Here is a 13618-nt window from a genome sequence, read left to right on the forward strand (position 1 = left end):
CAGAGGGGACATGGTGGGATGGGGACAGGATGGATGGGATGGGACACGGTGTGGAGGGATGGATCAGGTGGGACAGGATGGGATGTGACAAAACCGGACAGGGCACAACAGGATGGAAGGTGACTGGGATGGAATGGGAATGGGATTGGGATGGGAACGGGATGGGGGTGGGATGGGGATGAGGATGGGATGGGGATTGGGGTGGGATGGGATGAGTCAGAATAGGGGCAGGAGAAGACAGGACAGGATGGACCAGGAGGGGACAGGAGGGATGTGACAGTGCCAGGACAGGAGGGGCCGGGGCAGGGCCAGGAGGGACGTGCCAGGGCAGGAGGGGACAGGGACGCCCAGGACGGGATGGGGCAGCACAGGAGGGGACAGGGCCAGGCCGTGCCGCGGAGCCCCGACAGCCCGGGAGCGCGCGGCCGCGGGGGGGGCGGGGAGGGCGGTTTCCATGGCGCCGCCGCCTCCGGCCGCCATTTCACGGGCCCGCGGGGCGCGAGGCCGCAGTGCCGGGGGTCGCGCTCGGACCGGGCCGCCAGGGGGCGCCCCCCGCCACGCCCCCGGCCATGGCGGCTCCCGACGGGGCGGGCCGCCCCCCGCCCCCTTCCGCCCTGTCCCCCGTGCCCCCCTCGGTGCTCCCCCTGGTGCCCCCCAGCCTCGCCCCGCTCCCCGCGGCGCCCCTGGCCCCTCCGTGCCGCGCCGACCTCCCACCAGTTCCCTCCAGTCTCTCCCACTCTCCCCAGTCAGCGCCGACCCCGGGACCCCCCGGTGCCCCGCGTTACCCCCAGTCACCCCCCATCCCCAGTTCCCTCAGGGCCTTCCCAGCTACACCCCACCCCCTCCCCAGTTTCCCCACCACCCCCACCAGTCACCCCAGTCCTTCCCCAGTCCCCCCCCACTCCGCCTGTCAGCCCAATCACCCCGGGAACGGCCCCCTGTTATGCGCAGCCCCTCCCCAGTCCCTCCAGTGTCTTCCCAATCCGCCCAGTTACTCCCAGGCCCCCCCCAGGTCTCCCAGCCTCTCCAGTTCCCCCCGTGTCTCCCCAGCTGCCTCAAGCCCCTCCCAGTTCCCCCCAGTCACCCACAGCCCCTCTCCAGTCCTCCCTGTCACCCCAGTTACCCCTGGGGCTGCCCCAGTTCCTCCCAGCACCTCCTCAGTTGCCCCTTGTCATCCCAGTTCCTCTCTAGTTGACCCCAGTCTCCCCCCAGTTGCTCCCAGTCCTTCCTCGGTTCCCCCAGACCCTCCAGTTTCCCCCAGTCTCCCCTCAAGCCCCTCCCCAGTTCCCAGTTGCTCAACCCCTGCTCAACCCTTCCTCTGCCCCACTAGTTGCCCCAGTCCCTCTCCAGTCACCCTGAGTCTCTCCCCAGTCGCCCCCAGTCCTTTCCCAGTTCCTCCAGTTCCCTCAAACCTTCCTCCATCTCCCCTAGTTCCGCCTAGCGTCCCCCTAGTTTCCCCAAGTCCCTCACCAGTTCCCTGAGCCCCACCAGTCACCCCAGTCCTTCCCTACTTCCCCCAGTTCCTCACCCCTCGCTCAACCCTTCCCCTGCCCCCCGTTCCTCCCCAGTTTCCCCAGTTTTTCAGCCCCCGCTCGACCCTTCCCCCGCCCCCCCGCCCGCCCAGTGCCCCCCAGTACCCACCGCTCCTGCCCAGTTCCCCACAGCCGCTTCCCAGTTCCCTCCAGGCCCCCCAGTTCCTCGCCCCCCACTCATCCCTTCCCCCGCCCCCCCGGTCCTCCCGCCGCCCCGCGCCGCGCGGGGCGCCCCCGGGCCCGATCCCGCCCCCCCCGCCCCCCCCCCGCACCGCCCCCCGCGCCGCGGGGCCGGTGGCGGTGCCGGGCGGTGCCGGCGGGGGGGCCCCGACGGTGCGCGGCGGCGGCGGCGCGGTGATGCCGTCGGCGCGGCAGGGGGCGCTGTAGCGCGGGCGGCCTCCCCGCTCCGCCCCGCCCGGCGCGGCCCCCGGCGCGGCCCCGCGCGGCGGCGGCGGCCCGCCCGCCCCCTGCCGGCTCGGCGGGGCAGCGGCGGGGCCGGAGCGCCCAGCGCGGAGCGGCGGAGCCGGGACCCGGAGCCGCGCTCGGTCTCTCGCCGCCGCCCCCCCGCCTCCCCCGCCTCCCCCGGCCGGGCCGGGCCGGGCCGCCCGCCCCGCCCCGCCGCGCCGCCCCGCCGCGCCCCCGCCCCGCCGCCGCCCCGCCGCGCCGCGCCGCCCCGGGCCCAGCCCGATGCCCGGCGGCGGGCGGAGGTGAAGGAGCGAGCGGGCGCTGGATCCTCCCGGCCGCGGCCCCCGGGGCCCCGGGCAGGGAACAAAGGGCCATGGCCGAGGGGGCTCCCGCTCAGGTAAGGGCGCCCACCGCACCCCGCCCGCCCTCCCGCCTGCCCGCCCGCCGCGGGTCGCGGCCCGGCCCGGCGCCCCTGGGCCGCACGTCGGGGCGGGCCGCGCCGTCGGGGCCGCGGCGGGAGGCGGCGGGAGGCGGCGGGGCGGGCGGGCGGCGGGGGGCTGTCAGCGCTCGGGGCCGCGGCCGCCCCCCCGGGGGCACGCGCAGGGACGGGCAGGGCCGCCGGCGGGGCAGGCAGCCCCGGGGGGGCGGCGCGCCCGGGGCCGGGCCGGGCTAGGGCCTCCGCGGCCGGCGGCAGCCGAGCTGCCGTCGGGGGGCCGGGCCTGCCCGTCCCGCCGCCCCCCCCTCAAACCGCAGCCCTGCGGGCCGCCCCCCCCCTCCCCCGGTGACAGACCGGCCGCCCCCCGGTGACAGGCCGCTCCCCCCCACCTCCACGTCCCCGCCCGGTCCCCATGGCGACGGGGCGCCCTTGCCCTGACAGCGCCCGCCAGCCGCCTCCCCCCCCACAGTGTCCCCTCGCCGTGCCCATGGCAACTGGGCTCGGCTGTCCGCTGTGTGTGTGCGGGTGTGTCCCCCCCCCCCCCGGGTCACCTCCCGGCCCCGCGGTGTCGGGGCCCCCCCGCCCGTCCCGCGGGACCCACCCGGGGCTGCCATAAGCGGCTTAGCAGGGACACGGGGCAGCGCCGGGCTCTGCAGCGGCCGCCCCCCCCGCCGGGGTCCCCGTGCCTTGGGGGTGCCCGTGTGTCCCCCCCCGCCGTGACCCCGCACCCCTGTGCCCGCAGGCGCCGGAGCCAGTGCTGCCGCCGCGCTGCCCCTCACCCCTGCGGCCACTGGCCGGCCCCGAGCGCACCTCGGAGCGGGAGACGCAGACGGCTGAGTTGTCCTTGACGGTGGTGGCGGCTGTGCAGGCGGTGGAGAGGAAGGTGGACTCCCACTCCACCCGCCTGCTGGACCTGGAAGGTCGGACGGGGATGGCGGAGAAGAAGCTGATCGATTGCGAGAAGACGGCAGTGGAGCTGGGGAACCAGCTGGAGAGCAAGTGCGCGGCACTGGGCACCCTCATCCAGGAGTACGGGCTGCTCCAGCGGCGCCTGGAGAACATGGAGAACCTCCTCAAGAACAGGAACTTCTGGATCCTGCGGCTGCCCCCTGGCAGGAAGGGGGAAGTCCCCAAGGTAATGGTGTCCCGGGGTGCGGGAGCCCCGCTCTGCACCCTAAACACTCCCAAAGCACTCACGGAGGGCAGGACAGGGGGAGACGCAGTGGGAAGCCCTGGCGCAGGCGAGTGGCTCGCCGTGGGGACCTGGAGGCGCTGCCCCTCGCAGCTTCTGGGTGTGTCCCCCCTGGGCACCCGAGGGGAACATCCCCCCATCCTCAGGCCGGAGGTTTCAGTCCTGCTTCACCCCCCTGTGCACCCCGGGACAGATTTACCTTTTTGTTTTTTTTTAACCGCCGCTCCAGAGAAACGCTGCGGATGTGGTGCTCTGCTTTTTACCATCATTTCTTTTACCGCCGTGGTGCTGCGGTGGGGGTCTGCTGGGCCAGGGAAGGAGCAGTGGGGGCTGCTGCTGCAGGGAGGGGGAACCTCTGGGGTTCAAGGGAAGATGGACGGGCTCCCTGCACTTGGCTGAGCTTCAGAAGGAGCCCACCATCAGTATTCAGTTCCTACTTGCATTTCACGACCCTCTCTCTAAAAGAAAGTGCAGGTGCGAGATGTGGCAAAGTGAGCGTCACTGGAGAGAGTAGAGTGGGTCTGGAAAAGGGGGGTTCTGACCCCGACACCCCCTTAGTGCGGTCGGGGAGCAGAAGCTGAGTGCTGCATTTCCCTCTGAAGAGCTCCATTCAAACGCAGCACAGCTTGCACATCCTGAATTTATCCTCAAAAATTATTACTCGGCCAACAGGCTTGAAAGTGGCAGCCTGCTCCTGGCCGATTTGCACACAATAACTAATGATAACTGGGAGCCCTTCAGGCCTGGGTAGTTTTCCCTCGAGTTCTGGGGTAATTGAATCTGGGGTTTTACGTCAGCTCATCAATAGACATGAGGTCCAGCCCTAGCGCCCGATTTTTATCTCCGTTATGTTCCCTCCAGGCGGGCGCAAGCCCGGTCACCTCTGCAGAGCCATCCCTGCCGGTGCAGGGACCAGGGGGAGGAGATCGGCATCGTTTGGGGAAATCACAGTCTGGGTTCATCACTGAGAACCGGCCATTTGGCCAAGACCTTTAATCTTGGAGAAATACCTGTCCAGGAGCTGTTCTAAATACAAAACCCACCTTGATGATGGCTGCGGAGTAGCTGAAGCCTGGCTGTGTCCAAGTGGGAGTGAGCTTCCGCCACCGCTGGCCGGCGATAATGCACTGGGGAGCGAGGTGGCTACTTGAACCTGTGCTGCTTGTGGTTGCAGGTGCCGGTGACGTTTGACGATGTGTCCGTCTATTTCAACAACAAGGAATGGGAGAAGCTGGAGGAGTGGCAGAAGGAGCTGTACAAGAACGTGATGAAGGGGAACTATGAGTCACTGATCTCCCTGGGTAAATACGGGGTGTCCTTGCCCTGGCGAAGGCAGGCTCTCCTGGCTGCCTGCAGGCTTGGGCACCTCCTGATTCCTCCTTGGAGATCCCCTTGAGACCCAAATGTCCCATTTTAAAAGGAGACTTAAAACCACAGGAGGTTGTTGCTCACCTGGGTAGGGGCATGCCTGCGTCAATGCCCGGGTTTGTTCCCAGCTGGGGGCACGGTGCTGTCCTGGCTGCAGGGGGGCTGCCCACAGGCAGGTGGGCTGGAGACCTCCCGGGGCCCCTTCCAGCCAGGGTTACTCGGTTGAAAAGCAACCCCTTCCCCGGGGCTGCTGGGAGGGCTTCCCTTCATCCTCTGGCTCTGCAGCGGGTACCAGCCCACGCACCCCTTGTAGAGGAAACTTTTGCAAGAGGGAAAAATTGTCTGATGCTACCCGAGCTGTGCGCCTTTGGGGCATTTCATACCAAAACTGCAGGAGAAATGGCACTGCTGGGACCAGAGGTGAAATGCTTTTGGCTTCAGGAGAGCCAGGAATTTGCCTGAGAAGTTCTAAAACCTTGCCAGAAAAACACACAGCTTGGGTTTCTTCTAGAAGGTAGTTCCTCTGTGTGAGGCACCCAGCTCCTGCCTCCATGAATCCCTTCTGCCCACCCTGGGAGCCCAGCCTGCTGGCAGCACCGGGCTTTTCTGCCTGCAGACCCTCTGGATGTTCCTGAGTGTCTTCACGTGTCCCACCCCTGGGCACTGGGGAGAGGTGGAAGCCGGTATTAGGATTCCTTGTGCGGTAATCCCTCGCTCCATCCCTCTGTCTCTCAACAGACTATGCAATTTCCAAACCTGGTGTTTTGTCTCAGATTGAGCAAGGAGAGGAATCGCGGGTCAGGAACGAGCAGGACTTGGAGGAGAGTGAGATCATTACCGATGCCACCGCAGGTGAGACAGCAGCTTAGCACAAGGGGAGCCGTAGGTTGCGTCCAGAGGAGCTGCTCACCCTGAGGCTAAAGCAAGTGATGCTGAGAGCTGTGTCTGGGGAGGTTCTTGGGAGGAGCCTTCCACACGAGCGGGGAACGTTTGGCTGGTCAGAGACTTGATGTCCAGCTGCAGCTCAACATATAAACCAGGGCAAGTGGAGCCTGGAGTGTTGGGCACTAGGAGCCATCGGCAAGGGAAGCATCTGCAACCAGAGTGGGTCCTCGGGGAGCTGGTGTGCTTGGCAAGAAAGGAGAATCCGGGTCCCATTGGGAAAAGCCATCCACCCAAAAAATCTTCTCCATCGTCTCTGGTTGTGCGGATGGTGCCTGGGTTTATCCTTGGAGCATCCTCCCAGGGCAGGACAGCCGGCTCCCATCCTGTGCACTGGGACTCAGGGTGCTGAGGTGTTTCTCCATGGGCAAGGCTGGGCTGGGAGTGGGGCACTGAGGACCCCGCATCCCGGAGCAACTCCTGCTCTCAGATAAGGGGGGTCGCTAAGGGGATAAGGGGGTCTTCTAGAAGAGATGCTGTCAGCTCCACTGCTGGTCTCTGGCCCTGAGCTGTGGGCATGGGGTCCGCCCCCCGCCTGTGCTTTTGGTCACAAGGATCTTTTAAGTTGAGGATCTTGAGGCCAACGGGAAGAGAAAAATAATCTGCCCGCAGGGAGCTGCCAGCCAGGGGATGTGGGGTGGCCGATGGGTGCTGAACTACCGGCGCTGAGTCCCCAGGCCAGGTGCAGCAAGTCCCCTGTGCTATGGGGGATCCCAGGAGAGAGGCAGGAGTGTGGCAGGGGCGGCTGAAGGGCAGGGGCTGAAGGGAGGGAGGAACTGGCCGAGCGAACAAAACCCCTCTGTGGGATCAGCAGCCAGAGCGGGGCTGCGGGGAGCCGGCAGGGATTGCTGTGAGCGCTTCCTTCATCCTGGCTCCCAGGAATGATGGTGGGTGGGAATCTGTCTTTGCTGCAGCTGGTATAAGGGTTGTGATCAAAACGGAGGAGCTCCTTCCTGAGGACAGCCCTGAGAACCCGGAGCTGCATGGGATGTCAGGGCAGTCGGAGGGGAGCTTCCAGAGTCCGGACGAGGAGGCAGCCTGCGAGAGCCCCTACGGCTCCGTCTCCCCGCCGAGGGACCTCCCAGGGACCAGCCTGGGTGACTCGTCTGAGTATGTAGCTGACTTCAATGAGATCCAGAGAGTCATCGTTCACCACGGGAGCTGCACAGGTGAGATGCACGGCATGTGGCGTGTTGGGGGGACAGGAGGCCCAGGAGGGGCTGTGGTGGATCCAGGCAAAAGTGGGCAATGGGTTGGACGAAAAAGAAGGGCTAAATGCCCCCAGAACCAGCACCAGAAGGGAAGTTTCTGGCTGTGGCAACCTCACAAGCAGCTGCAGTCAGAGCTGGGGCTGGGAGGAGGAGGCAGCACGTGTGTGGTGGACACCAGAGCGTGGTCTCTGCGGGCACCTGACTGCTCCAGAGTGGAGTGAGCAGTGACACAGTCCTGGGTGGGTGGGAAAAGGCCTTGTTACACGTGGAGACTGGGGGAGGATGTGTCTCGGGCAGCATTTTGTGAGAGCCCCAGTGAGCGCCTGCTGCCAAAATCCCGCTGTTGCAGAGGGCAGGATGTCAGTTGAGGACTCCTGCCCTGGTGTTAGCCATGCAGAGGAATGGTGTAAGCCACTCAGGCACTTACACACTGGAGACTGCTGGAGGAGTGTGCGCAGTCCTGCACGCTGACCAGTGTGGGCGTCTGCGGGCAGGTCTGGAGGATGGGAAGGAGGGTGGCCAGAGGTCTGTGGCGTGCGAGCTGCCAGGAAGAAAGGGGAAAAGTGAGGTTCTTTAGTGGAGAGATGAGAAGATGGCACCGGGTGCTTCATGAGTGGGAGGCTGCCAGTTGGGTGGCAGGTATGGGACAGGCCCTACGGATGTGCTCAGAGGGCACAGGCGGGAAGGCAGGGAGACGGGCTGTTGGCCTCCTTGGGTTCCCTGCCTTCTGATGGCTTTGCGATGGCGTAACACTAACTGAGAAGGATAGAGCTGGGCTCTTGAGGTCTTCCCCAACTCCGACTCATAGATTCTGTGGTCTCCTCACAGTTTTCTAAAGGAAACCAGCCAAGCCACCGGCGGGGCTGGAGCCGATGCTCATCCAAGAGCCAGCACCTCTGCTGATGTGTGGGGCCGCGGCTGGCAGGGCTGAGCAGGAGCAGCAGCGATGCTCCCACTGAGTGCAGGTGCTGGCAGCCAGCGCTCGAGCGGCGATAGCCCATGTGTCTGCATAAGGGAAGCTCCTTGCTGTGGAGGTGCAGAGGAGGACTGGGAACGTGGGGTTTCCCCACTGAACCCTCCATCGGAGGGGAGAGGGTTGTGGCTGTGATCCATCCCGTTCCAGTCAGCTGCCTCTTCTTGGGAAAGTGTGGCTGCTCTTCCTAGAAAAGTACATAGGCCTGGCTCAAAGTCCAGCGTGGGGTGACGTGTGAGGGATCCACCATGGGCCTTACCTCGGGGCACGGTGGCTGCGCGTCCTGCTGCGCGCGTTCCCAGTAGGGCCGGTCTCACCAAACACACACACCAGGTCACCCCCGGCATCTGCAACACAAGGAGGGGCCTGAGGTGCGGCCACCCATCCCACCGCTGTTTGCCTCTGGGAGGGAGGGGGGTCTCTCCCCGTGCCCCGCTGCTGCGAGGCTGGAGGAAGGGGACAGTACCAGGCTGGGCGCACTGTCTCGGGAGCGGAGCTGGGGGCCGGCAGCCCTGTGTTGTGCTTCCATCAAGCAGTGCCGGCGGTGGGGCGCGTTGTTGTAGGCCAGCCCAAGGGCAGCAGATGGAGCTGCTCCAAAATCATTTGGCTGCTGGAGTCCTCGCAAACCGATGGCACTTTTATCCTTCTCCGTCTCGTAGCATGGTGAAATTACAAAACCTTTTGGCAGGCAGGTCTCGCCACCCCCTCGGAAGGAGCCTGTCCAGGAGGCGGTTTGTCCGTCCTCCCTGCTGGGCAGCGCACAGGCTGGCCTCGCTGCTGCGGGAGGATGTGGCCCATGCCGGGGCACAGGGCTCCGGACTGCAGCTGGCTGGTCAGGCATAGTGCGCACAGCTGCAGAAGCCCATGCAAATGTTTCTGTGTCGACCCCCAGGTGTGTAAAAGACTGCCTCGTCCCACCCGGTGACCCTAATGCTGTTCCGGTTTTCCCCCTCAGAGGATGGGATCGTGATCAAGACAGAGGAGGAGGAGGAGGACGACGACCCTGACACCCTGGAGCCGTGCACCATGTTCTCGGGCAGGACCGAGCCACCAGCGTTTCCCAGCCACGAGGCCGGGCTGGGCTGTGAGGCGCAGTGCAGCTCCAAAACGCAGCCCAGGAGCCTGGCAGCTGCCCGCGTGGGGAAGCCCCCCGCCTGCGAGAGGGACTCCGGGGAGATGAAGCCGGCCATCGCCCAGCAGCGGAACCGGACGAGGGAGAGACCCTACATCTGCCCCGAGTGTGGGAAGAGCTTCATGCTCAAGATCAACTTCATGATCCACCAGCGCAACCACCTCAAGGAAGGGCCCTATGAGTGCCACGACTGCGACCTTAGCTTCCGCAACAAGCAGCAGTTCCTGCTGCACCAGCGCAGCCACACGCGCCGGGGCGTGGGGGTCCCCCGGCGCCCTGAGCATGGCCTCAAGCCCCAGGCGCGGCCCCCACCTCCAGGGAAGCCCTACAAGTGCTCCGAGTGTGAGAGCAGCTTCAGCCACAAGTCGAGCCTCAGCAAACACCAGATCACCCACGTCGGGGAGCGGCCCTTCACCTGTGGTGAGTGCCGGAGGAGCTTCCGCTTGCAGATCAGCCTCATCATGCACCAGAGGATCCACGCCGGCAAGAGCGAGATGGCCTTCCTCTGCCCCCAGTGTGGGAAGAACTTCACCCGGCCCTCCCACCTCCTGCGGCACCAGCGGACTCACACCGGCGAGCGGCCCTACCAGTGCAGCCAGTGCGAGAAGACCTTCAGCGAGAAGTCCAAGCTCACCAACCATTACCGCATCCACACCCGGGAGCGCCCGCACGCCTGCGCCGTCTGTGGGAAGGGTTTCATCCGCAAGCACCATCTCCTGGAGCACCAGCGCATCCACACGGGCGAGCGGCCCTACCACTGCACCGAGTGCGGCAAGAACTTCACCCAGAAGCATCACCTCCTGGAGCACCAGCGGGCGCACACCGGCGAGCGGCCCTACCCCTGTACCGAGTGCACCAAGTGCTTCCGCTACAAGCAGTCCCTCAAGTACCACCTGAGGACGCACATGGGAGAGTGAGGGGCTGCGAACGGCTTCCCCTCCCTCCCCTCCCTCCATCCCTCCTCATCCTCCTCCACCTCCTTCTCCTCCACTCATCTCTCCCACCCTCCCTCCATCTCTCCCCACCCCCCCGGCTCAGGGCATGGACATCAAGGAAGCTTTGTGTGGTAGCGCTGCTGGTCTGGTGGAGACAGCTAGGCTGTTTGGAAATAAATTAATTAATTAAAGCAAGCAACGCGCGGCAAAATTAAAAGATTATATATATATAAAATTAACAGAAGCAGCTGATTTAGGGGGAATCTTCACCATCAGAAAAAAAGCAAACAAACCAACAACAAAAGAAACCTGTACAGGGTGTTTTGCCGGAGTAGGACTCTTAACTGCTTTTTAAATCTACTGTTTGGTTTTTTTAATAAATGTGGAGGAACTTCTTATTTGATAAGCAAACTTAGGATCGCCAAGATATTTTTTTTAAATTTTTTTTTTTAAATGCTCTGTAGGCTGATACTGGCACAGTCACTTTTGTCCAGGAGCTCTGCAGAGGCGCTGCCTCGTCCCAGCTTTCCGGGCTGGACGTGACAGCCGCTCAGCAGTGCGTGGCGACAAGGAGCTCCCAGCCAGGGGGAGGTGAGTAATAAATAGATCCAGATGATGAGGAAATTCTCCATGTGTCTAGATTTGAAGTGCTGATAGGTGCTTGCCCGGCTCTTGGGGCTGTGATGCACTCCTGAATTATACAATAGAATAAAATACTAGTTGCAGTAAAAGAACCTTTTTCTGGTAGGACCCCATCAGCAAGGCTCCTCCAAACATTCATTTCTAGCGCTTTAATCCTTCCACAGTGGCAGACGCCTCTCCGGTGAGCGGCGACCCTGGGCAGCTGGCCCTGCCGCCACCATGAGAGCTGCACCGAAGGCATCACCAGCCACCACGGGACGCAGGAGCGGTTTGTAGATGTGGGTCTTGCCGTGGGGTGCTATGGGGTCACAATGTACCTGTGCACAAGACCTTGACGTGTTTAACTGCTCTTCTGCTCTTTGAAACATGCTGCGGCGTGCAGGTTGCCCTCGTCCTTGCCGGTGGCGTTGACTGCGCGCTCCTCAGCAGCAGGAGCAGGGGGATTCCTGCCCCAGATGGAGGAGCAGGTCCCAGGCTGGCTCCGAGAAGAGCCCCAGCCAGCTCAGGGCTGCCTGCAGGAGACCTCCTGGCTCCCAGGCACTCGCTGCCAGGGCCACTTGCCACACGGCTGTGGCTATAGTCACGGTGGGTGGGACGCGGGTGAGTCTCCTCGCTGTTGGTTTGAGCTCCTAGCTCCAGCGGCTTGGTTCTCCATGGTCTCGTTGTCCTCGTCACAGCTCCTGTAGCTGGGCTGTGGCTGGGTGAGCGGCACCCAGAGGGCCGTGGCCGAAGCAGTGACACCAGCTCCCTGGTGCCCACCGGGCTCCTGGTGGGTGGGTGCCGTGGGGAAGGTGGTGTCAGATCTCATGTTGAACAGTGGCATCAATAAACAGAGCGATGATGGGATAAGTTGTTGGGACCTGTTAATGCCTTTGCAGAACCAAAGGTCTCGCTCCAGAACCTTCCGTGCGTATGAACCTCTCCTAAATTTGTAATTTACAGCCTCTTCTGTGCTAGAACGTGCCCAAGGGCAGCAGAGGTGCCAAGAGCTGCCAGCTGGTCACCACCGTGGAGGGGAGCATTTCAGGGATGCCAGAGCAGGCTCCGGCTGAGGTTACTGTGTTCCCGCTGCCGGGTGGTGCCCGAAGCGCCCTGCGGCAGGTTGGGGTTTCAGGTCACAGTACTGTCCCAGGTGTGTTAAACATGCTGTGATGGGGCTGATGTCCCTGGAGGGAGGTGCTGGAGCCCAGCTGGCTGCCCTGTGCCCCTTGGCAGCCTCCCTGCATCCCCCTCCTCAGAACTGAATGCAGTTAGGGGGAGTAAAGAAATTAAAAACAGAACTGACTCTGGTTCTCAGCAGCTGATGGTCATCATGCTGGCAGTGCCACGGACCCAGCACTGTCCTTTTTTCTTCCTAAAAATGGATGGATTCAGCTTTTTTCTTTTTGGCAAAGCAGGCACTTAGGTGCCCATACAAGCCCCTCTGCGGTGCTGGGACCTGCCTGGGGAGCCCCGGGGACAGGCAGCCCCCTCCTCACCACAGCATGGCCGGGCTGGCAGTGCCCGTGCTCTGCTCGGCGTCACTGGGCCTCACACAGCAGCTGCTCTCTGGTCGTGCTGCTCCTCACCTGCTGTGCACGCACGTAGTGGCGTTGTGGACACTGCCAGGATTTAACAACATCCAGGTGACCTTCAGCGGTGAGAATGTCAACAGGCCATCTGCAGCCACACCTCCCACGCTGGGGAGGATGACAGCCATCACAGGTGCTGAGCTCGGGGTGGCAGTGGCACCAAAAAAACCACAGAGGTAGCAGTGCTGCAGGGCACAGATTTGGTGGTGGCACATGCTGCGAGCAGCCTTGCTGCCCTCTGAGTTGTCTGCGGGTTATCAGCACCCTCCACTTAATTGCAGGCAGGTTTGTTTGGGGTGTGCTGGGTGCTGCACGGTCCTCGGCTAAACCACTGCTCAGCTGTCGGGGTTAATGGCACTGGCCCGCAGGACCGACTGCGAGTGCTCATGTCCCTGGCTCAGTCACTCTTATCTGGCCCTCCCTGGCCCAGGGTGCTGGGGGGCTGGATGCAGCTCAGGGGCTCTGACTGAGCGGGGAAACCGGGCTGTCACCCCAGAACACTACAGTGACGGTGGACCAGGGCTGAAAGCATCGTGCCAGTGCCTCCACAGTGGCTGGGACGGAGTTCGGGGACCTGCCATGGCAGGAAAGCAGGCAGCAGGGTGGCAGGGGCTTATGGCAGGGCACTAACCACCTGGGGAGCGGGGTTCTTTGCCTGCCTTACTGCCTGGCTGCCATCAACGTGCCAGTGGTGCGCAGTGTCCCCAGAAATGCCAGGGTGGCTCCTTGGGCCCAGGCTGGCAGCACACCAGGGTGGCAGCTGAACATGGGAGGGGGCTGATTCTGGGCACCCAGCACCTGCAGGTGCTGCAGCACAGAGGGGACATGCCCCCACAGTCTGCAGGAGACGAGGGGGTTCGAGGGGCTCCCGAAGACCCTCTTCTCATCACTAAGCATCACCACTACCCCCCGGGTGCTTTGGGGCTGGGGTGAGAGTACAGGAGGGATGTGGAGAGCCAGCAGCAGCCGTGGGGCGCAGGATGGAAGCTGGATGCCCGGTGCCAGGGCAGCCCCTCAGTTTGGTGGGATCTCCCTGTTGCAGGGGGCTGGCAGCGGGCAGTGGGCCTGGGAAGTGGCTCGAGGACCCGATGACACTCGGCTCCTGTGTGTCACAGCTGCCGCGCTGACCCAATCCCTTCAACTGCATTAACCACCAGCCCCGCGGCCAGGAAGCAGCTCCGAGGCCCAGGGAAGGAGCTCAGAGCTCCCACCCACCTGCCATGGCCCGAGCTGGGGCAAAGCTGCCCAGCGCTCCTGGCATGTGTATGTTGTACATATG

General features: G+C 63.8%; 1 protein-coding gene across 1 annotated transcript in view; it reads left to right on the forward strand.

The window, feature by feature from the left end:
* LOC102055667 (uncharacterized) overlaps positions 1-10108 on the forward strand; it is a 39972-nt gene extending 29864 nt beyond the window's left edge. The window contains exons 21-26 of the mRNA XM_055706798.1: positions 1978-2334; positions 3116-3508; positions 4740-4866; positions 5672-5785; positions 6790-7044; positions 9015-10108. Of these exons, the coding sequence (XP_055562773.1) occupies positions 1978-2334; positions 3116-3508; positions 4740-4866; positions 5672-5785; positions 6790-7044; positions 9015-10108 (2340 nt within the window). The remainder of the gene's footprint in view (positions 1-1977; positions 2335-3115; positions 3509-4739; positions 4867-5671; positions 5786-6789; positions 7045-9014) is intronic.
* The last annotated feature ends 3510 nt before the right edge of the window (positions 10109-13618 follow it).

Source organism: Falco cherrug, chromosome 4 (assembly GCF_023634085.1).
Source record: "Falco cherrug isolate bFalChe1 chromosome 4, bFalChe1.pri, whole genome shotgun sequence".
NCBI lineage: Eukaryota > Metazoa > Chordata > Aves > Falconiformes > Falconidae > Falco > Falco cherrug.